Here is a 24,639-nt window from a genome sequence, read left to right as displayed (position 1 = left end):
GGTCTGCCATGTATTGGTGCTGATCTGAGGTCTGCCGGGCAGGTTGCTGACCCCTGCCCTACAGTATCATACTAGGGATGATGGCAACAGTTACTGCAAATGGGGACTTGGGCTCTCAGTAGAAACCCTGGGAACATATCTGTAGTGCCATGGTTTAGCAATGCCCCGACAGGTGTCATCATTTGCTTGTTTGTCTATATCAGCATAGGTTACTTTTAAGCCATCATTTGTCACATTTGCAAGTGGAATAATGTGTTTTGTATGCTCAGTGGAGCTAAATCGATGCAGTCTTCGCTGGCCCACATGTAAATAGAGTCCTTGCCTGAGTGATGCATATTATCATGAATAGAGATCAGAGACCTCCTGGTGTACAGGGACAAAAAGTGCAGCTCTTTTGGTATTTGGTCAGTGTTGAAATAGTTACCCTGAGACTTTATTTTTTATTTTTTACTTTTGGTTCAGAAGGAGGTAAATTAAAGTATTTATTTGATCATTTATTTCCTGATATATTCCAAGAACGATATAGCTGCTTTGGAATTAATGAGAACGCTAATGTGTGCATAGCAGTGCAGGTGTGCTTATTAGCAGTTTTGAAAAAACGGTTTCCCTTGTAATGCCCTGTTCACATGATTTTCAGGTTCCGGATCAGGTGCGGATCTGCAGACGCGGATCTGCAGACGCGGTGCTATCAGGCTAAGCAATCGATAGCCGACGAATCGACGATCGAAAACGTTGCCAACGTTTTCAATCGTCGATTTTAATCGACTTAATCGATTAACTGTTGCAGCTCTAATGTGTTTTGGCCGCGTTTTTGATGCGTTCCAGTAAAGGAAAAAACACTTTTTTTGCCACGTTTTGCGTTTCCTGACCGTACAAAATGTGACATGCAGTATTTTTTTTGTCTTAACCTGAACGGACTGCGCACGTGAGAACTGTAGCCCATAAAACACATAGGGATACTTTGGGGTGCATTTTTAGTGCAGGAGCGTACGGAGCCGGTCAGCACAGAAAACGGACGTCGTGTCAACAGGCCCTAAAGATATATACTTAATTCACAATTGTATTCCATGTTGCAGCTGTGCAATCCAGGGACGAGATCAGCACCCTCCAGGTCATATTAACCACTTGCTGCCCAGAGCAATTTCTTAAATTTGCACACACCTGATAAAATCTGAATTTTTGGCTAGAAAACAGCTTCAGATCCCCAAACAATTATCTATTTTCTGAAAGCAGAGGTCCTGTAGAATGAAAATATGCTAGTTTTTTATGTCGCACGATATTTGCGCAAATGTTTTTCATACAAGTATTTTTAGGATAACATACCCTAAAATGAAATTTAGTGCACAGAAACTGAATATAATAACTAATTGGGGTCACGCCGGGTAAATGGATACCAAACATGTCAAGCCTTAAAATGACGTGCTTCCGTGAAACCGCAAAAAACTACATTAGCAAAAATGTCCCATAGGTGACGCTTTAAACGCTTTTACTGCTCATCAGTTTTAGTGTCAACAGTGCTTGATGGGCCTAGAATTATTGCTCTTACTCCGACGCTCACGACGATATGTAACATGCATGGCGCAATTTTCATTTTTGCACGTAGGCGCATCCAACGCGTGTTTGCACGTAGGGGGCGGGGGACTTTTAACATGTTTCTTTTATCTGTTCATTTTTACAAATTTTTTTTTTTACACAACGTTATTGCTATCTCACAGGGGGCTAACAAGCCCCCTATGTAATAGCAAATAGAATGTGACAGGTCCTCTTTATGGAGACATCAGAGGTCTTTCAGACCCCTAATGTCGCCTAGAGACCCCAAAGAAGCGGATGAAGCAGAGATCTGCTTCACCAGCTTCTTCTGGCTCTAGGAGCCGGAGAATGTGCACAGTGACACCGGACGTGATGTAATGCACATCGGCTGGAAGCCTGCTGATCTCCCTCCGATCTATCAGTAGAGACTCACCATGCCGGTCCTGGGCTCGCACGGAGGACGACAGGTTCTCCTCACCGGTGGGCATCTGCTGCAGGGGTCGGTGCCGGTATGATAGGAAAAAAAGAAAAACTTTAGCTCTGCTTTGGGTAAGATAAATAGTTAGATGTTAAAGCCAAATCTTCTGCCCGGCTCCTGGAACCGCATGTCCGGAGTGTCGGGCAATAAGAATTGCTCACCCCTGGTGCAAGCACTGAACGAGCTGACAAAAGCCTAGATGCCAGGACTCCATTTTTAGGCACCAGTCATGGGGAGCGGTCCAATCATCCATTTCACTTTTGGGACTGCAGCGTAATACTGAATCTGAGAACTATATTGCATATTTCAGCCACCCACAGATATAACTGCGGTATACCTTATTCGTGGTCTACAGTTTAATTGCGATATGTGTAAGGACTGAAGAAATGGAATCGTCACACAGAGTTGATTCTGCAGCTCCCTACTGGCATCAGCTTGTCGGTGTCTATGAGAAGAACCTGCTGTGGGAGGACTAATCCTTTCATGTTTCTAAAGCTGTAACTGAAGGATGCATTTTATCAAACCTGATTTAAAGATAAATGCAAAATAAATTACTTTTGTCAGGGAGATGTTTTGCATACATTTATTGTCCTTTTATGTGCCTGCTATTTGTTAGCTTCTGTGTTTGTGAACATTTGATTTATATGTTATTTCCTTTTATAATATGACTTTTCTAGGTAAAAAAAGGTGCATTGTATTAAATAACACCTACGCTAAGTTCTTATTTTTGCCTCTAAGGTCTCATTCACACTGATAAGAGCCGGCCGTACAGATCCGTGCGTCGTGCACCTCCGTATCGGGCTGCTCCCGGGAAGGACAGGTGTTACATGTGATTGCACGCAGCAGGCTGTTCTTCTCCTAAGGGAGTACACTGGCGTACACTACAGTATGCTCACTCGAACTGCACATCCCTCCGGGTGTCCGTACTCGTACGCAGACAGTATGGATCACACACAGCAACTGTGCTGCGCGGGAGCGGCCCAATATGGTAAAACAAACCGCCAAAGTAGCATTTTAGGTCTTTTGTGAAGCCCTTTGTTGCTTTTGATACTTTGTAAAAGATAACTGCTCCACACTGGTGCTTACTAAAATTACTTATCTTCAACATCTTTTTTTTTTTTTTTTTAAAGAGGAACTCCGGGAATCTAAAATGTCAACCCTTGTAGTGGGGCTACACTCGCACTGCAAGGGTTAACTACTCATTTTGATCTTGGGGCTAGGTCAACAAAAATATGCTTTCCTGATCCTCGATCCTGCCTGGCTGCTTGACCGGTCCCTGCAGCCTCTTCTCCCTCGTGCTCTGGTGGTCTAAGAACCCCATGACGTCATTGTGTCTAATGCAAGTCCATTCACCTGCATTAAATGTGACGACGCCAAGGGACATACCACAGCCGGAGTAAGTGGGGAGAGAAGTGAGCGCCAACCTCAAGTGAGTATATGTTCTGTATTCTGGCCCCTAAGAAAAAATGAGCAGCTCACCCATGCAGTGCGGAGGTAGCCCCCCTGCAAGGGTTAACTTTTTTTTTTTTTTTTTTAAACTGCAGTTCTTTATTAAGCACTCAGTGTGAAGAGTTAAACTTATCTAAAGCCAAAACCTTTTGTCACTTTGGATGGAGTATAGAATGATTGATCACACCAGCCACTGTGCTAAATTGCAGAGCGGCTGGTGTGCAATGCCCGGCACATCGCAGTGTGTGCTTTTGGGTTTTTTGTTTAGAACTTTATTGAAAAGTGACATTTCATTCACTTCCATGGGCCCATCATGGTGCAAGGCGGTTGCTCTGCGTCTTATCCCACTGTGCTGGAAAAAAAGTACAGCATGCCTTACTAGTTTCAGCTCAACGCACACCACCTCGTTCCCACTGCAATGTGGTGATGGGAATTGTGCCCATCTGTGACAGAGCAAATTGCCTTGTCTTGGAAAAATGGCCACCTCAGTCCTGACGCATCGACTTTCAAACATCTTGTCTTTTTTACTTCCTCTCACGTCTGTGCCCCATTCAGGGGATTGCCCTTTATTCCTGTCCTATAGACACAACAGCAAGTGAGAGATCTCTCCAAAGTGAAGTAAAACGCTGGTAGACAGATGTCCCAGGATAGGAACCCCCATTGAATGATTTTCACTTTCTTCTGTTCTGGTCATAGTTAGAATTTTGTATTTGCTTTTATTTTCAGTCCCAGTGACAACGGTCACCAGGTCAAAAAGAGAGGATAAATCTCCCTAAGGGAGAGTACAGCATGCCTAAGTTTCCATGTCTATGACCCCCCAAAGGGGGGTCATAGACATGGAAACAAGCAAAAATAGTTGTAAAGTAGTCACCGCTCCAAGCTCGCTCCCGTAATGTACTACAAACTCATGTTTAGTTTACTAATTTGTATTGAGATTGTAGTCCATCACAGGAGTGAGCTTGGAGCGGTGGCTACTTTACAACACACGCAGGGACCATGGGGAACAAAAGTAGTCACCCTCAAGAAGGAGTGTCAACACAGCTTCAGAGATTATTTGAAGATCTACAGCTGAGTGATGCACAAATTAGATAAAAGTACTTGAATACATTTTTACATGTGATGTGATTTTTGATGTGAGGACGGCCTTCTGGTCTGATCCCTCCACACTGTCCGGGTCTCATTTTTGGACGAGCTCTGAACTAGTACTGTGGCTTGACCTGCTTTGGTATTTCACTGCGGCATGGGCTCCACATGTTTTCAACTAATAAATAAAAAAAACAGTACAAAGAGGAATAATTACTGCAATAACTGAATTTGTTTTACTACTCTGACAGCCTAAACCCCAAAAAGTATTCCCGGTGGTCATGGATGTTCGATATGTAACAGGGATACTAGGTGTTTATCTTTTGTACTGGTGGTCTTAATCATTGGCTACATTGGATTCTCATCGATTAATCAATTAGTTGGCTTCAGTCCTAAAAAAAACATTCGTGTTTTAATAGGGACCATAGAAGTTAGGCCCCGTTCACATATAGCGAATTGTCGCGCGATTTCCGCCGCGATATCGCGCATTTTTGCCGCGCGATATCGCGAGAAGTCGCCGGCCAATGTTATTCAATGGAGCTGTCTTAACTCCATGTCGCTCGTCGCAAGTCGCTTCTACCGGACCCTTTTTTCGGCGGATTTTGCGCGATTTTGCTTTTCTTCTATGGAGCCCGACGGGGAAGATCGCGCTACCGTCGCTGGATCGTCGCTGGAACGTCGCCCCGAAAGTCGCGCTATCCCGGCCGTGCGGATCCGCTGCAAAAGGTATGTCGCTATATGTGAACGGGGCCTTAAGGTTAACAGTAGCTTAAGAAAAAAAAAGTGATGCAGGGCCTAGTAGATGCAACCACAGTGATCAGCGGGAAATCAAGAATGCAGAAGGGATGCACCGAAATTTTGGCCGCCGAAACATTTTGGAAAATAGTACTATGGGCAAAATGCCGATAGTACGGTAACGGCCGAAATGCCTAGCCACCGGTCTTTGTCCCCTCCGATTCCCGCTGGTCTCCCGCGCCTGTTTAGGCAGAGGCAGTGGGGATCCAGGGTGACACAGAGGATCCAGCTGCCAGCACCAAGCAGGGAGGAGAGAAGCTTTCTGGAGGGCGAGCGGGGCAGTGCGAGGAGGAAACAGCTCTCAGGATGCCGGGCAGTACGGGGAGAAGACAGCTGTCACGGAAAGCCAAGCTCTTATCCTGCACTCCTGTGAGAGGCAAGTTAGGATGGAGAGCGGGTTACAAGCACTCAGAACTGATCGCTGAGTGTTTGTAAATAACTGAGAACATGGCATGCTTACTGTGTCCCCAGTTATTAATGAACAAGTGCTCTACATCACTTCCTGTTCATTTATGATTGTGGACATAGTAACCCATACTAGCTCCGCAGTTTATGAATGGAAAGGAACACTCTCAGTAAAGAACCTTCCTGTTCATTTATAACGGGGGCTGCAGAAAAAGAGATTTAGGACTCTTTTTCTCTTTTTCTATTTTAAAACAGGCCCATGATCTTTCCTCAAAGCCCAGAATGGTAAAGTAAAAAAAATGAATACAAATAAAATATATAAAACATTTTTTAAAAGGTTGTTCTGAAAAGTAAATTTCAGTTTTGGTCTAGCAATTTTTTATTTTCGGTTTCGGTCTAAAAATTTCATTTCGGTGCACCCCTACTCTTTAGTAGTGATGGAGAGCGGAGATCAGCAGCGCAGGTGGCTGGACAGGTGAGTATCTCTTTAATTTGCATGGTTAATTTTTTTTTTTTTTGTGTGACAGTCACTTTAACCCAGATAATATTTTAGAAGAGGGACAGTTATCTTTGATTTGCTACTAACATTTTGTTCATTGGATTTGATGTTTGTCTTGTTTCGTGATCTTGCTAGGATAGTTGTACCATCTGTAATGTGCTATTTTAATAGCACTTAATTCATGTTGTGTTTGCTGTTGCCATTTTTTTTACATTTTACTCGTTTTCTCCACATCTTCATCTTTCATTCTCTCTCCCGCTATCGTGCAGAGAGTTCGTCCAGGAAGACAAAATCTGCTTGGGATGAGAGTAGGCACGAGACCTATGGTAAGATCTAGTTGCCAGCGTGGATTTTTGCCACCTGCACATGCATTGCTGTGTCTTTAACTGTGTGCATTTGCATGGCATTCTGTGTCTTGGAGCGAGGGACTATGTGGCTTTGAGTTCTCCTGCTATTGCTTTAAAGCATGCCTTTTTAATATGCTTTTCTGTGGCGGTCCTATTCATAGCTTTACAACTGTCCACTGAAATAATCTAAAAACCTAATCATCTTTTAATTCATTTTTTTTTCTCTGGGTTCTGCAAGGAATGCCAATTCTTTAAAAATCCTTCTTGTAACTTTGTATTAAAGTTGTTATTTTGATTTGTTAAAGTTTGTTTTTGTGTAGTAACTTGTTTGTGTTACACATGATTGTCATTTAATCAATTAGTAAACTAATGATATTCAGGAAGCACTTCTGTTGTGGGAAGTCAAAGATTTTACTCAATTTATCTGAATTTTAAGTTTTTGTTTTTTTGTTTGTTTGCAGTTTATGGTAAATGTGTCAGAAACCTGAACAATTTAAGCTGAGTATACTATTAAAACATGCATAAGCAGAAGTTCCATCGAGTGAAAATGCCATCATTTCAAAATAATCATTAGATTAGAGCTCTAGACAGCTGAAGTTATATTCAGACTTTTTTTTTACTTTTCCACTAAAAGCTTAGCTTGCCACCCTCCCACCTCTATGGCCCTTTATTACAATGGGCAGCCTTACTGACAAGTAGGGATCCTGGGGAGATGGGAAAGGCACGCACAAGATTGACTTTGAAAAGCTGGCCATACACTGCTTGGCCAAGTCCTTCGATTTTTGTTTTTTTCTGATAACATTAATGGTGGTTTTACCATATGTCTGGGCTATGCTGAAGTTTTTTGCCCTTTTATTCCGAACTGTGAAAGCTTCCTTCTCGGCAGTGCTTCCAGAAACCAATAGTGGAGGCTGATCAGGGTGTGAACAATTGCCTTGTGAATAAGCATGTGCTTGAATAATTAGAACAGGGGATGTCAGAATCACAACAACCAGATCATTTTTGGGTTTGGTGACCTGCTACTCTGTCAACATCAGTGTGCAAAGGAAAAGCCAAATGATCATATGTACAGGTACCTCATGCTTGGCTCTTAAGAATGTGGAAGTCAATCAATCTGTATTCCTGGACATGTTTAACCACTTCAGCTCTCACACGCATTGTTTTACATATTTGGTATGGACCTGTTTATTCAGCAATATCTTTCTTTTTTTTTTTGTTCAGGACAAACAAAACTTTGTAATGGTAATCTTGTCTTGAGCAAAATAATATTACTATGGTATACCTTTTAGTCTATACTTTTTCATTTCAAATGACACAAAATGTCTTATTCTGGTACAAAGCATTGATAAGTTATTTGTTTTCAGTTCAACTTTTTGAAAATGTGATCACACGGCTCGCCTGATGAAGGGACTTTTTTATGGTTCCTAAACGTTTCATTTATTGTGATACTATGACCATGTGATGTCATTAAAGACACTCTTAAAGGCACTCTTAAATACTTTTCTTTTATTTAGGTCTTAGAACGATTTCCATATGCCATATTTCAAATTCATCTAAGAAAAATGAACATTTTAAATATTGTAGCCCTAAAATATATGCAAAATCACGTATTAAATGTATTCTACAAATACTTTTTTCTTATCCTTCCGCTAATGTCTGCACAACAGACTTATGACTGATAGGCGGTTTTGCACTGAGCTGAATAGGTTCTGTTGCTCTAAATACAAGAAGGGGGAAAGCATGTAGATGCCTCAGTAATGCTTCCAACAGTGAGCAAGGATGTGTGACGGGAATCTTCTATGTCTGCCTTTTTGCACTAGGGTGCCTTCTGCCTTCACCAGGGATACCTTAGGCTTTTGCGCAGCGTCATGCCTCTCAGCTTCCTGATTGGCCAGGAAGCCAGATTCCCTGCCAGTCAGCATGGAGCCGGCTTCCCGGTCAATCGGGAATCTGAGAGGCAGGTAATAACATGCTGCACGGCTTCCTCATTGCCCGGTAAGCCGGGTGCATGCTCCGGAAGTACCAGTATCGGTGAGTACCAAAATATAAATATTGGTACTCGTACTTAATACCGAAAAAACAGTATCGGTTCATCCCTATTTTGTGCCTTTTTTTTTTTTCATCTCATGATCCTGCCAATAACTTCCTTCCTTCATTCCTAGGTGACAAGACCAACTCACCACACTGCACCCCAGCTTTCCTAATTTGGGCTGCAACACATGCTCCTTTCCTTATTATAACATATAGTGGAGATGTTCTGTATTTCAGAGATGTAGGTTCAGTGCCCAGGAAGTGACAAGCACACTGGCTTTTGGCTATATCAAGATGTATTTTTTTGTATTTGCAGAAGATTTACTTAGCCTGGAAAAAATTGTAATGCAGCCACCACGTTTAAGAACTGGTACACTACAGTATATTATTGTTCTTGGGTTTAGATATACCTTTTAAAGTTTTTAGAATGAGGGAGTTGCATAGTCTACAATTAATTTACAGTCAACAATTCCAAAGAGTGATATGGGTACCATTGCTGAGCAGCTTCTACTTCATCTTAGCCACCATTTACACTTGAGTGTCAACATCTTTGGTCACTTTAGAGGCTTTTTTTTCTTTTGTGACTTAGTGCACGCATTTTAGAGAGTTTTTGGTCTTGAGCATTTTGGTTTTAGTGAATGGAAAGGAGGAAGAGGTAGGTGGTAGGCGTGAAACTCCTTTTGAAGGGTGTTGGAGCCAAAAACACACAATCATACTCCACAGAAGTGCCTGTTCTTTTTCTGAGCACTGAGCAACAGTAGTTCGCTCAGATGTGAACGTGTACAATAGAATAACATGGAAATCTGTGTGTCAAACATTGAGCCACTTCTGACAGGGAGCTTTAAATCGCTCAATTGTATATGTTTTGGATGCTTAAACAGTGAGAGCTCCCTGCTGCAGTTTCTGACTCTTTCTGTCCATGTAGTTTTGGGTGCTCCTGCCCACCATTACGTGTTCTAGCATCTCCTGATGTATTCTCCATAATAGGGATGCCAATACCGAGTGTACGGGTACTCACCCAAATGCTCCTGAACTTTCTGTATCGGAAAGCCAGTCTGCGACCGCCTATTACATGCCGCCCGGCTTTCTGATTGCTCCATCGTCACCAGGAAGCATGGAGCTGGCTTCCCGACCAATTAGGATGCTGAGGGGCACCAAGTGACAAAGGGGCATTGAACCGGCTTCATGGCCAATGAGGAAGCCGGGTGTCATGTAATGACTCGCCCCCAACTTCCTGTTTGGCCAGAAAGCCAGCTCCATGCTTCTTCGTCACCAGGAGATGGCTTCCTGGATAATCAGGAAGCTGGGCGGCGAGTCATTACCTGCCGCCCAGCTTCCTTAATGGGACGTCCGGTATCGGTGAATACCATAAAAAAAATATCGGTATTTGTGCTGTATAACGAAAAAAAACGGGTATCTGTGCACCCCTTCTCCATAATATAAAATATATTGAAAATCTAAGTAGGACTGTGGGTCCCCTCGTAATGGCTAAAGCAGAGGTGAAGACCCAGGAACTCAAGAGCAGTGACCTTAAAAATCAAATCCCATGCAAGTTTAAGAACAGGGATTTAAAGTTCTAGCATCTATCAAAAATTTACATGTCTATTATGAATGGACTAACCATGTAATGTTAACATCCTAGGAAATAATTTGACATCTATTAGCCCTAAATAGATCAAAATAACACACAGGAGTACAATTAAATGTTTTGGGCTATGGTTTATGTTGTATTGTGAACCTGTCCCTGATGTGTATAATGTTGTTTTGCCCTCTAACTAAAGCTTGACTTTCCTTGGCATTGTCTCATACCATGCAGAGAGGTGGATCCTCTTCAGAGACTTGTTAGTGCATAGTAATAGGTCAGCGGATAAATCAGATTCAGTGTAGGAGGTGTTTGGCACACAGTTGTCAGTATTGGAGAAACTGACATATTTTCAGGAATTTGAAAAGGAATGATCCCTAGGTGTTGATCCATGTTCTTGCATCATTTATTTTTCACATCTCTGTTCTTTGATGTAAGTAAAGAAAGCACATATATTGATCATTTTCTCTTTGCAGCATTTTATAACAATTAACTATTTTTCTGCTTAATATTTTTTAGAAGACCAAATTCTGCTTTTCATTTTTCCACTTAGTAGTCCGCCAGGCTGCTGAGTTATGTACTTAGTGATATTATTCAAAGCAACTGCAAAAAATGTATTCTGTAGTTCTGCCATCTTTCAGTTCCATGAAATCATTTCAAATGTAGAGTACTTTTTTTGATACAGGGTGGGGTAATTTTGGGTAGGGAAGAGACATAAGGTGGTCTCTTGTGTCTATCATTTTATGATTGCTGTAAACAGTGTAATATGCTGGTACCATACAAATAGTGAAAATAAGGTACATTTGTTTTTTACGCACATTGTCAAGATGGGTAAATTCTGCATAATGGATGTTCCCTTTTTTAGATGCTTAATTTACATGTCCTATTTTTTTTTTTAATGCAACAACGTTTATTCATTTGTTTTTCATAGATTGGGGCAGGCTTGTTTCTTTATTTACATGGGTCTTTTTTACAAATTTGATTTCTTGTATGAAGCATAGAGGGCATGTCTTAAAAGTTAATTAGGTCTCTAAATTCCTCACACATGTTAATTAAACCCAAGTAAAGTCAGAGAAATAGATATTCGGCTAGACATACATTAAAGGAGAACTATTTGATTGATTTTCACTTCGAGCGGACGTGTAACAATTAAACTTTCGCACGCAGGCTCTATTGAACGGGAAGTGAGCGAACGCATACCGTCGGTCGATCGCTCGCTTTGCAATCATCTCCCTCCAGAGAGCGGTGACTGTAAGTCACCGCTCCCTGCAGGGATGCCCCCCCCTGCTCCGTTCCTCCTGCGCTGACTGGAGACACGGATGAGGGAGGGGATAGGCAGAGCCAGCTGTCACTCACGCAGCTGGGCGGATCTCGACAGCATTGTCGGGATCCGGCTGCAGCGCTCTCAGTATATAGTGAGCAATAGCTCGCTATATACTGAGCTTTGGGTCACGGGAGGATGCTAGTATTTGTCCTCCCGTGACCCTTAAGAGAACTATGGGATAAAAAGGCCCCATAGTTCTCTTTTAAACTCGATAACCAGCGCTAACCAGTCTGAGACCCCCATCCCTCAATTCCTCTTTAGTACAAGTCTGATTGAGGACACTTGTGTGCAGGGGTGTAGTATTGCTCAGATATGTCAGCACTGAAGTGGGAGGACAGGAAACAGGAAGTGCACGTTCCCTGATAGAAAAGGGTATTTTAAGTTATTTCTAATCACAAATTTCTCAAGAACCGTAATATTGGTACAGGATTATAAAGATATAAAATGGTGTGAAACTCTAACATTGAATTGTAATTGGTTACCTGTTTTATGTATGCTGTAAAATCTATAAAATGGTGTTAATCATCTTAAGACACTTTACAATCAGCGGTCTGCTACTCACCTGGCCAGCTATCTCTTTTTATTATGATAGTTACTATTGTAGATGGTTGCTTGTAGTAATACAGTCTTATCTATGCTTTTAGATCTCCATGCAGTTCTGACATACTGTAGCAGAACCAGGTGTTCAGAGGGTCTGATGGCTGAGTAAAGTCTTGCGTTTAGTAGATCATGAAATTATTTAACAGTGATGCAAGAGGTCACTTGTCTGTATTGCATATTACAATACTGGAAGAAGGCAGACTCTTCTATGCGTTCTTATCAGATATTCTCTTCAGAACCTAAAAGGCCTCTTACATGAGCATGCACTAGGGTATTATACGAAAATCTTCCTTTTTAAATGGTAAAATACAAAGAACAGAGAGCACACCAACATTGTATAGCAGGTATGTTTATTAAAAATTTATAATCAAAAGCACTCACAAGGGAATGGTATACAGTTGTCCTTTAGTCTATTGAAGCTTCCTGGTAGGGGCAGATATTAATGCAAGTAATTACAAGTTCTGATCCACAAGCTGGCATGCTTATTAGATCTTATTAGGCTTCTAGATCGGTACTTGCTGTAATTACTTGTGTTAATACCACACCTTGCCAGACAACTCAGACTGAGGATCATCTTGCTAACCAGGCTTGGGAAATGGGATCCCACCCCCAGAAACACATCACCTTGGATATTAGTGAAACTGTGACCCAGGAAGCTGGATAAACTTCACCCCCTCTCCGCTTCTGGACCCCACACTCTATACTATGTGACATAGGTCTTGCTGAGCCAACCCCAACATCCCTGGCACATTTCAGTTTTAACCCCTACCGCTGGCAATGGCAGTAATGTTCCTAAACTGGATATGGAGAATATCTTTGGGTTACAGATGAGCACATTTTATACTTTGTTGCTGTGCACTCTGCCCTTTTTGTATTTTGTCTTTAGTTTGTTAGCGGTTCTCTAGGTGCGTGCGTGCGCGCGCGCGCATGTGGTGCCCTAAATGGACTTTACTGTCGGACATGCAATATATCCTACTATTCTGATTGCCTATTTTCTACACAAAGGTTTGATTTTTATTCTTTGCACTTCTTTTTTAATAGTAACTACTCTTCATCTTCATAATGCCATGCAGTTTGAACATTGTTGGGACCATTGCCTATTTTCTGGCCTTCGTCTGTGCTTGGGGTTTGTTAATTGATTTCCAGCAGGCTGAAAAGTCTCCTGTAACTGGTCCTTGATTTCCCTTTTCTATAGCAGGTCAAGATTCATCTGTCTTTGAAGAGATCCTTGCATTTTTTATTTAAAGGTTTATGTATAGTGAATATGTCTCCTGTTTACGTCTATTGCTTTTTATTTCCCTGATTTTACCAGTTAAATTGAATATTTGCTGTCTTCTCTCATATATTTTTTTTTTCTACAACTTTCTCCTCCTCAGGTTTGGTTCAGCGGTGCGTGATAATTCAGCGGGATGAGAATGGCTTTGGGTTAACAGTTAGCGGAGATAACCCTGTCTTTGTTCAGTCTGTTAAGGAAGGTAAGACTCCGCTTTAATTACACTGGAACACATTTATGGGGATCACTTTTGTTTGCATTGACAGTTGCCTGATGTACCAGGATTGTTACTTGTTTACCATTTTGTTAAGGTTTATATTAGGGCAAAATAAAAAGAACAGTGCAGTACATCTTTGCAATACTTCAAATTTGCAAATGATTTATCCCTTCAAAGACAAGTACAGAATAAAAAAACCTGTAAATCTGCCAGTAATGCACTCAGCTCAAAGACCTGTTGTGGGCTGACGCCCACAGGATTTTCATGGTGTCGATCCTGCCACATTTTGTTTTTTTCCTCAAGTCCACCCATATTCCCATCTCTACAATATAGATACTAACTAATCTGTAGTTCCAAGATAAAAATGTGGAGAGCTAATTGCTCTCCTTTTTAGATAACACAGGCAGCGTGCACTAAACAAAGGAGAACTCTTATGTTTTTCACATGATCAATCTTTTTTTTTGCCCGTATCAAAAAATCACTTATACTGGTATATAAGAAAATAACAGACTAAAAAGAATCAAATATGAAAAGTGCATTGTTTCGGTTTACATACTGTACATTTTCAAATCCTGTAGGAGAAATGAACAGCAGATTGCAGAAGCTTTAGATAGGAGTTATGAGGTTTTTGCAGATAGAACTAGCTTCAGTCGTCTTTCTTCTTCAGTTGTCTTCTTTGAAGGATTTTGTTAACTGTATATTGTAATACCAGCTCTGTATGTAATAGTACCATTTTTACAGACCCTATTGCAGCATTTGAGCGGCTTATTGAATGAGAAATAATTTCATCATAAAGGAATTATCAGTTTTTCCAGTTGTTTGGCCAGTGATAATATGACCATGTACAAGCAAAAGATTGTTTGAAACTGTCCAAATTTTTTCAATCAACTCTTCATTGTGAATATCTTGTGAATTGCATTATCTGTGGTGGATTGCTTTTCAGAGGGCAGTGAAGCAGTGGCTGGCCCCGTATTCAGGAGGCATTACTGCCGCCTCCTGAATACAGGTGTTTTTTTTTATTGCACTAGTGTGCTGCAACCGCATGCCCAGGTCCATTCATTGCAATGATCGTATTTTGACAATGGCATCGCCTGTTAAACAACGCATTCTGTATGGTTTTTGCCGTAACAATGTGTACAGCATGATTTGGCCACAGTGTTGACATTGCAGCCGGTGACCAGAGGGTTAATACCACAGCTCATATGCCTGGTTTTACTACCCCCTTTGCTGTCTGTGTGAATGTGACCTGATAATTTGACCATAACAGGCTGATGTTTAAACGGGGTGACCGGCCACTATTTGACATAGTGTACACCTCTGGGTGTGCTCTTCTACAGAGATATGAGGTCTAAAGGTGCCCATACACCTTACAACCATCGCACGACTTTCATCCTGCGATGGTTGTAAGGTCATTAAAAAGCTTGTACGATCTGCCCATCTTTGTACAGGCAGATCGTATTTCCGATCATCGCAAGCCCTCCCCGCTGAGAGCAGGGCTTCCGATTTCAATGCTGAGAGGGCAGTGTGCGCTTGCGCACACCGGCCCGTGCGGCATTCGTCTACCGAGAACGCCACTAACCTGCCGAAAATCTTACGATTTCTTGGCAGGTTTTCTAGCCTGCTCGGGAGACAAAAGACGTGCGGCCTTACAGTATAAACGGTCGCACGCCTTCCATACACCTGCTGATTATCGTACGATCGCGAGATCACCCGCGATTATCGTACGATAATCGGCAGGTGTATGGGCACCTTAAGACTGCTGCCATGTTCTACTTCTTTTCATGCGGTGTCTTCTTGCTTGACTATCCATTAGGTGGACACCTATGATGAAACTTTTGCCCATGCAACCTGGAGCTACATTATCTCGACACCTGGCTCCATGGGGATTGACAGAGTTCTGGAGTCCATCTGTTTCAACTTTTAGGTTAAGGAACGTTTTTTTGGTGCATATTTTTGCAAATATGTAGCCACATAAAGCCACATTATGGCACCTCTGCAAAGTGTGGTCTCTGGCTATCTAAACATCCCAAGCTGGGGCACATATGTAGCAATGACTAAATTAAGACAGTATGTCTGCAATGTGCATCTGCATCAAACTAAAAAATGGCAACAACATGCCCACAGTTTATAACTAGCATAGGAAGGGTGCATATGGTTAAGGCAGTACACTGAACTATAGTAACATTCCCGGCACCCAATTTGGCAAAGAAGATCTAATTAATACCATGATGTTGCTCATCACTGTCTGTTTTTTTTTTCCGTGTGTGTTTTCAAATTGTTGTCGAAGCATTTAAACGTAATTTGCAAGACAATAAGATGGGCAAAAAATACTTTTAGTACCAGTCAACTGAATATGGCAACTTGCTTGGACTGTGTAAGTGTCACGTGATAGGCCACAGTACTGTGTTTTATTCATGTAGTGTGCATATTTACTTTGATTGCTTTTAATGTGCCTCTCTCTGCATTAGATGGCGCTGCCATGCGAGCCGGAGTGCAGACAGGAGACCGTATCATCAAGGTATACAATGTTTTTGACACTGTAGCAAAAGTTAATTCTGCCAATTAATCTTTTCTGTTTTTCTTATTTATATGTCATCTTCTGGGCCAAATGATGACTCTTATTGGCCTACTTGTGTAATATGGTTGTGCCGATTTGCTTTTCTTTGTAAGTAGGACATGCATCTCATGCCATCTGTTGTGGTTTTTTTTCAGGTTAATGGGACACTGGTAACACATTCTAACCACCTGGAAGTGGTAAAGCTCATAAAATGTGAGTATCCTTGATTTGTGTTCACCTAATCAGTATCAAAATCAAGTCGTTTTCCAAGTGAGGAATATGAGCTGAAAGAGTTCTGTCATGAACTTTCAGGTCTCAGACTAACGTTTTGGTATTTAGTAAAACAGTGTACTGAATTCAGGCTTCAGATGTTCGCAAAATAAAATGTAAAAATGATGTAGAAAGCAAGTTATTGTCAAGGTAACTGACGTTGCTAAATTTGGTTTGGGCTTCTTGGCTTCATTTACCCCTGGTCATGAAAGAATATACATAGATTCACCCTTTCAGTGCTTATCCCTATCTGTAAAGGAAGCAGTCATTATATACATCTCTCTGCTTCTTGATCGAACATCCGCGTCTGCACACTTTGGCCCCATAGGCTTCTAATGGACTCTTAAGCTGGCCATACACTTTACAACCATCGCACGACTTTTGTCTTGCAATGGTTGTAAGCTAATTAAAAGCTCGTACGATCTGCCCATCTTGGACAGGCAGATCGTACTTGCAATCATCGCAAGCCCGCCCCGCTGAGGGGAGGGCTTCCGATGACTGCAATGCTGAGCGAGCAGTGTGCGCTTGTGCATACTGGTCCGTGCAGCATTTGTCTTACGAGCACGCTCAAACCCGACGAAAATCTTACGATTTTCGGCTTGTTTTCCAAAGTGCTCGTAAGACAAAAGACATGCAACCATACAGTAGAAACGGTTGCACGCCTTCCATACACCTGGCGATTATTGTACGATTGCGGGATTTCCTGCAGGTGTATGGTCGCCTTTAGACAAATTTGGCTGGAAACAGGTAAGCTCTACTTCAGGGGGTGAGAGCAAAAGGGTAAGGTAACTCTCTGCTTGTATGTGTGGGTGCTGGATTCCAAAGAGCCTGTCACGTTTGGTAGATATTTGCTTTCACTGGCACAATAAAAGGCTATGCTTCCCATCCACGGAAATGTGTATTGAGCTATTTGGCTTATTGCAGTCCCCCATATCTGCTATTTTGGTGCCACTAAGCACACCCTTTCAGTGCCCATATGGTATTTATGAGCCCTATAAAGCACTAGATGAGAGATGAGTTTGTTTAGTTGCCATTAGGGATTAGAGGTCAGATTGTTTTTTAAATTGAACCCGTGCCTTGTTTTTGCAAGATTGCAATTTTGGTTTCAACACAGATATGTTTATATCCCCCAAAATTGTTAGAACTGCAGTTATCATTTAACCAAGTTCCGTGTTCCTTTTTTTTCCCACCAAAATACTGATTCAGCTTTGAACACATTACATAAAAAATCCTAAAAATTTAATTTTCATTAAAAGAACTCCATAACTCATTGTTTTAAATGTCGTTTTCATGATTGCTTGGATTATATTGCATGTAAATACATGCATCTGGTAGTATTACATTGCTAGACTGTGTCTCATCTCAAGCTTTTGTATAATAACAATGCGGTCTTAGTTTCCTCTGGGCAGGGCTGCTTGATTCAGGTGTAGATTACAAAGCAGCTTCTGTCACTTTAGCGTACATAGAGATACGTTCACAATTTTTGTACATGATTCGCTTGTGATGTGTTTTATTGTAGGCACAATAAGCTAAAATTACACCCACCCTAGTTAATATGGTTACCTTATCCTCTTTCCTCTGGCAGTCTCTGTACAACTGTGAGTACACCGATTCTTATGATAAATTCAAAGAACAGCCTTCTGTGGTTGCCCATACTAACCAACATCATTTCTGATTTAAACAGCTTATTTTAGTCAAGCTAGTAAAAGATAATTGCTTTTTTTCATTCATTAGGGAACACAGGAAGTCTTAAACCTTCAGGTTATACTGCCGACTACAGAAGGATAGAACACTGGCGAGCAAAAAAAACAAAACTGTAAAGCTAGTCCAGGCTATAACACCTCCCACAACCAGCATGACTCAGTTTTTAGCTAGTGTCCTAGAAGGATGGGCATCCTTTTTTTCAGCTCTGCTGTTTTAAAGACTAATTTGTGATATTTTTGTAGCAAGTGTTATTCTTCAATCAGGACGCTTCCCTACACTGATGTCGTTTTCCACCAACTTACAGCTATTTAGCGCGGTTGTCCTCAGTCTGGCTTTTAGGCTCCATTCACACTAGGGTGTAATTGGGTGCGTGTATATGCTTTTAAAATGGGTTTCTCAAAAAACGTATATATGCATCTATTGATTTCCAATGGATCTATTCACAGCATGCATTTAGATGCTTTTCTCCCCAGTTAGTTCAGCTGTGTTTAGAAAAGATAGAATTTGTCCAGGAATCAATTTTAACTTTTAAACACACCAAAACGCGTGTAAATGGAAGAAGCATTTATTTGCTGAAATCTCATTGGCTACTTCAATGGACTGTTTTAATGGACAAAAGACAGATGCATGTACACGTGCATCATTTTAAGTATCTAGAAGTATAAACAAAGCATCTGACCTGGTAGATCTAGCAGACTAGCCCTGCAGACCGCTGTATAAAAAAAGCAAGTATGAATGAAGCCTTACTGTGTACTGCATCCCCATCCTGCTGGACTGGACATTATGGATTGAGCCTGGAAGTGATTCTTGGTCACTGGGCGCTGCACATGCAATTTTCAGGTTCTGATTAAGTTAGTTGCAGAGCAGTTTTCCAGGTCCAGAGCCACTGGCATTGCTTCTGCGCTTGCTCTGTCTCTGAAAACTCACTTAGTGAGTAGGCTGTTCAGGCCATGCACAGGGCGTTTCCTCTTTGGTCACGGGGCACCATTATTTAGTGCTGGCTTTGCTGTGGGATTAGTTAAAGCTGTGATATTGACATTCCACTGGCTGCAGTATCTCTCACACTCACTTGGCACTCTTTCTCACCAAATAGCATCAAGGAAGCATCTCCCTGATGCTGTTCTTTTTGCAAAGAGCAGTGTGATACTTCCTGCTGCCTGTGTACAGTGGCTTTGATCACCTTCAGCTGCCTGACCATCCCGTCATGAGTTTAAGATGCTACCAGCTGCCCAGGTACTGTGGGTACTCCACGCCTTCCCTCTGACCTTGAACTTGTACATTGCTTTCTACACAGTGGCTGTGACATGTCTGGTTCTAGACACGTGAAGGGCCAGTTCTGGGTTCCCCCAACAAGCTCTCCACTAATGAGCTGGGGACTGTTTGTTGTGTGCCCCCTTATAGTGGCTTTGTCTGTACCCTGGGATCCTGCTACCCTCTAGTATTGGAGTCTCTTCCCTCATCTGAGTCCACTATAGCTCTATTGGGTGTGGCTGGGTTCTCTCTGCTCTCAGCTGAGGTCTTTACTACTGCCACACAAGGCTTTATGGTGAAAATTACTCATCTCCAGCACATTCTATATCCAATTTGCCTGCTCACCTATCGGCCTCTTAGCCATTGGGTACAGAGACTTTGTCTGGTTCTGGGTTGCATAATTTACTTTACTAATGAGCTTTCCCCAGAGGAGTCATAGTCCCCTGCTATCACACCCAAGTCAAAGGAAACCCTTTTGAGTTTTATTGATGCAGCACACACCACTCTGTAGCCGTTTCTGACTCTAGGTCTTATAGTCCTCCTATGGCTTTCCTTTTTGCTCTTAATTGTGCACAAAGATTGTAAACACCCTGATAGGCCATTTGCTCCCCCTTTGCACTTGCTGAGCATTTTGTTCAAAGTGATCCATTCCTACTGTGGATTCCGCTATGTCTCAGCTGAACAAGGTGGCTTTCACCTGTTGCAGATGCTTCTGCCTTTAGGCGACCCACCGAATACGTGTTTGGAGGCCCTTTCAATGTTCTGTGGTGTCTGTGGCATTGAACTTTAGCTGTGAAAGCCTATTTGAAGCCTCTCGAATAGGCTTTAAAACACATTCTAACATGCTGCTGCTCATACAATTGAAGGTTAAAAAAGGAACAAATCGCAAACACTGCTATGGGTTTTAACAATGCATTGCAGCGTATGCCAGCAAGCTTGCACTGCACACCAGCACACACATGTGTTGTATATGTATGGTGTGAATGAGCCGTAAATCCTCGCTACCAGTGCTGGAAGACTGCTGTTTGCTTGTGCCGGGATTCATTAATGATTTTGCCTCCTGTATCAAGGTGTGTTTGCTAAGTGCAGGCAGCTTAAGCTGCCATTAGTAAAGGTGAAGTGGTCAGCGAGTTTTTCTTTTAGTGAGATTAGCCAGCTGCAGCAAACACACCTTGGGAAAGTCCGCCGTGCACTGGCATACTAGCAGTTTGCAAAATATCAGCAGCCTGTTAATGCAGCTTTAACACTTTGCTCTTTCCTTTAAAAAAAAAAAAAAAAGAAATTGTGTGCTGGCTGGCAAACTGAGTCAGACACAATTTTTTTTTTTCTGGTATTCCTAAGTAATTTAGGATGCCAGTGGGTGATTATACTTATTGCACTTCACCCATAACCGATCAGTATTTTGGGTAGGACCTATCTGAAAATTTAAATTACCTAGCCGTCTTGCTAATCCTTGGCTTCACTACTTACTTCAGTCAAGGTCTTGGAATATCCGTTTTTTGACGGTGATTAAGGCATTATTGAAGCCAAAGGATCATAATTACCACTTTGGAACTAGCATTTATAAAAGGTTGCCAGCAGTGTCCTTCTGTACATGTTTAGTTTTACATATTCTGATCGGCAGGCATTTATGGGAAGTATGATTAAATTAAGCCCTCGGTCATTACCAGGCAGCATCGGTCTCTCTTGAAACAGTATATAAATGTATTATTGCTTTTGCAACTTGGCCTGTGTGCATTATTGATACGTATCCCCTCCTATTATGTGCCTGCAAATTACAGCCAGATGGCAGGATCTTCCTAAGGCTGGGCACACACCTTACAACTATCGCAAGACTTTTGTCTTGCGATGGTTGTAAGGTACTTTAAAAAAACGTACGATCTTCCTATCTTGGAAGCTCTATAAGCTGATGGTCGCTAAAGCGACCATCAGCTTATAGTAGAACTGTAAATGCCAGGTCCGTATGGCATACTGACCTGGCCAGCTGGAAGCACTTTTGTAGGTCCGTATGCCATACGTCCTTGGCAGCGAAAGGGTTAAAGGCATTTCTGGCAAGATCAACAGGTTTTCTGTACTTGCTGAAATTGTTCTAAGCCTAGAAAATGAAAACTAATGCAGCCACAACATCTAAGGACAAGTAAGCTGCAATATATATACAATTCATGGTCTTGGGTTTAGCTGTGCATAATCAAATTATAAGCCTATAAATTGTTTGTAAAGGAGCAGTCGGCTGCCTGAATGTGATTTTGTATCTTTTTTTCTTAACTGTATTGTTGCGCTTTAAAATACTTTGTATGTTATTGGATACAGAACTAGACATGGTGTTTTTTCCAACTAGATGGAAGATGCCATTTTAAAGAAGAAATCTGGCGAAAAAATGCTTAACCCTTGCATTGGGGTTGCCCCCATACTGCAGGGTTAGTTGCTCATTTACGTCTAGGTGCAACAATAAAGGTTGTGCTCATCTGATCCTCTGAGCCGACTGGCTGGTAGATTGGTCTTTCCAGCTTCTCTCCCCCTCTGCTCCAGCTGTCTAAGGTCCCATGAAACATTGTGTCCAATACACTGTGTATTGGACGTGAGGACGCTGAGGGACATACCATCACTGCAGCGTAGCAAGAGACAGGCTGGAAGGAGCACTATAGCAGCCAGCCGGCTGTGAGGTTTTTTGAGTATAACTTTATTATTTTTGCACATAGATGAAAACAAGCACTTAACCCTTGCAGTGCATGGGTACCCAACTGCAAGGGTTAAGATTTACAGAGTTCTTTAAGTGAGACTAAAGTATCTAAAATGGTGAATGTTTCCCTGTCATATTCAGATATTCCCTACAGAAAAAGTATCTGATTACAATGCAGAGAAGGCAAAGCCCTAGAAAATGTCGAAGTTGTTTTCCACTGTTTGCTTAGTGGTTGTCCATGTACAGTACTATAATTCAGTTAGAGCTCCAAACAGCAATCAACTGCTATCAAAAAGGCAGTTCCTTCCAGAACTGAACCTTTCCTATAGGCCACGGGTAGGCAAACTCCAGCTGTGGTGCAACTACAAATCCTATTAGGCATTCCAAGACTGACAGCCACAGGCCTAACTCCCAGAAGCAGATGCATGGTGGGATTTGTAGTTTCACCACAGCTGGAGGGCCAGAAACCCTGCCATAGACCATTATAAAGTCAGCCAGTTGTAGGGACACGATCTGGATCACAGTCAAGAATTATAGGTATATACCCGAACATGATGTAATTTGTCTGTTTTTCTTATATTTTCTTCATGCAGCTGGCTCATATGTGGCCCTCACAGTTCAAGGTCGACCTCCTGGGTCTCCTCACATTCCCCTCTCCGAGGGAGATCCATTCTCTCCAGCACCTTTACCTCCTTACTCGCAGATCAGTCATGGGCACCTTGAAAGAATTACTAGCCCTATACCCATGGGGGTAAGTACTTCAGGTTATTATTTGTTTAGCTAGAGGAAACTTAACACGTAAGTAATACCTTTTCTTTGTCTAACTGGATATATTTTTGGTCCTTAAGTTTTCAAAAACATTTTCTTTCTTGTCCATTTGAGGAGCACCGTCTCAAACCTTCTTTTATACTGCCAACTATAGGATAATTGGACACTGGCAAAGAAACCTGTAGTCCAGCTTAAGATAACCCCGCCTACTACCAGCGTGCCTAATTTTTTTTTATTAATGTCTTTTCTTCTTCTTAACCTATTATTTGCTGGACTGTTCTCTACATTGCTGCTGAAGCTGTGTCCCTTTTGATTGTAGCTCTCTGGAGCAATCGACCTCACTCTGGCTTTTGGAGTACCGCATCCAGACTCTGATGGACTGGATGTTGTGGCGATAGCCTGGAAGAGGTCTTCGGGCACCTCACCTCACTGGGTTACATATGGGGCACTTTCCAGACTCTGTCCTGGTAAAAGTTAGCTGTTGAGTGCTTTTCAGGTCCATAGCTGCTGGCATTGCCTCATTGCTTCCACTGTCTCTGAAGACAAAGTAAGTGGGCAAGCTGGGATGAGCATAGGTCACTGGGTACCTTTTTTGCTTACTTTTCCTGCTGGTTTTTACCCACAGAGGAAGTAAATGCCTGCAGGACTGAGTGCTGTTGTCATTTGTGGGGTGGAGTGTCACACGCCATGCAGCGTCAAGGAACTCCCGTCTTCTGCTCCTGCTTGCAAAGAGTCATGTGGAACTTCGATCCGTGATACATTTTTACAGTCTACAATGACTTTAGTCACCTCCAGCCATCCAACCCTCCCCTGCTATGAGCTTTCCAGGTTCCATGAATACCTTAGGCCTTGCCTCTTACCCTGAATCTATATGTTACTTTACTAACGTGTTTGATTCTAGACAGGGGAGTGGTGGGGGGGACAGTCCCCCTGTATTAAGTTTCAGTCTCCAGCCTTAGGTTGCTTAAAACTCCTAATATTGCATAAGCTTTTGTTTTGCGCCTGTTCTTCTGTGGAAATTGAAAGCATCCTGATAAAATATTTGCTCCCCCTAGTGCTTATTAGCCTTACATCTGTTTGGTGATGATTTTGTATAGAAGTTGTCTATTCCCACTGTGGATCGATTTTGAGATCCACTCTCTGGCACCCTTCACCTAATCCTGGCTGTGACTTTACTTTGTCAAACCATGTCTGGTTTGTCAAAATCCTAAAAAGTGATCTAAACACTGCTGCGGTTTTCTCTTTACTTATTGGACGCATCAAGCAGATGGCTGTAGCATTAAACTTTAGCTTTGGTGGTTAGCTGGAAACCTCTCCTCTAATTTCCCATATGTCTTAATGTCAGAACATACAGAATGTGTAGGGCATTTGGCTAAAGTGCTGGACTGCGAAACCTTTGTTCAAGAAGAGGTGATATGCATGGTCTTCCAGCTACAATGTCTACTCAGACTGGCTGTTGATAATATCAAGGGTGCTACTGGTGGTAAGAGCACCTATATTCCTCAGCAGAAGAAGCATAAGGAACAGACGGCACAGTCTTCTCCCTGTCTGACCCTTTCATAGATCTACTTTTCGACCTCCATGTCAAGACATCCCAAGCTTGGCCCCTATGCCATCTAGTCTGGTGCTCAAACTGCCAAATCCTCGGACAAGCCTTGCCATATGTGGCTCCCCCCGTACACTCTCCAGTGAATACTTAAGATCTAAATCTGGTTCTCTCTGCGCTTTTTATACTGCCGTTTGAACTCGGTTTAGACATTCCTTTCTCTATTCTCGCCTACGAGGTGGTTTTCCTT

The 24,639-nt window shown here is 42.1% G+C and overlaps 1 protein-coding gene across 1 annotated transcript in view; it reads left to right on the top strand.

The window, feature by feature from the left end:
• Positions 1-167: 167 nt before the first annotated feature.
• The window catches only part of ARHGEF12 (Rho guanine nucleotide exchange factor 12), a 101,906-nt gene continuing 77,434 nt past the window's right edge, over positions 168-24,639 (top strand). Inside the window, exons 1-6 of the mRNA XM_018567592.1 lie at positions 168-172; positions 6,509-6,565; positions 13,500-13,598; positions 16,082-16,131; positions 16,326-16,383; positions 22,669-22,826. Coding sequence (XP_018423094.1) covers positions 16,093-16,131; positions 16,326-16,383; positions 22,669-22,826 — 255 coding nt within the window. The 5' untranslated portion in view covers positions 168-172; positions 6,509-6,565; positions 13,500-13,598; positions 16,082-16,092. The remainder of the gene's footprint in view (positions 173-6,508; positions 6,566-13,499; positions 13,599-16,081; positions 16,132-16,325; positions 16,384-22,668; positions 22,827-24,639) is intronic.

This window comes from Nanorana parkeri, unplaced genomic scaffold (assembly GCF_000935625.1).
Source record: "Nanorana parkeri isolate BGI_ZX_2015 unplaced genomic scaffold, ASM93562v1 scaffold1070, whole genome shotgun sequence".
Classification (NCBI taxonomy): domain Eukaryota; kingdom Metazoa; phylum Chordata; class Amphibia; order Anura; family Dicroglossidae; genus Nanorana; species Nanorana parkeri.
Note: the sequence above shows the minus strand (reverse complement) of the source record. Positions and strands in the feature narration are given on the sequence as shown.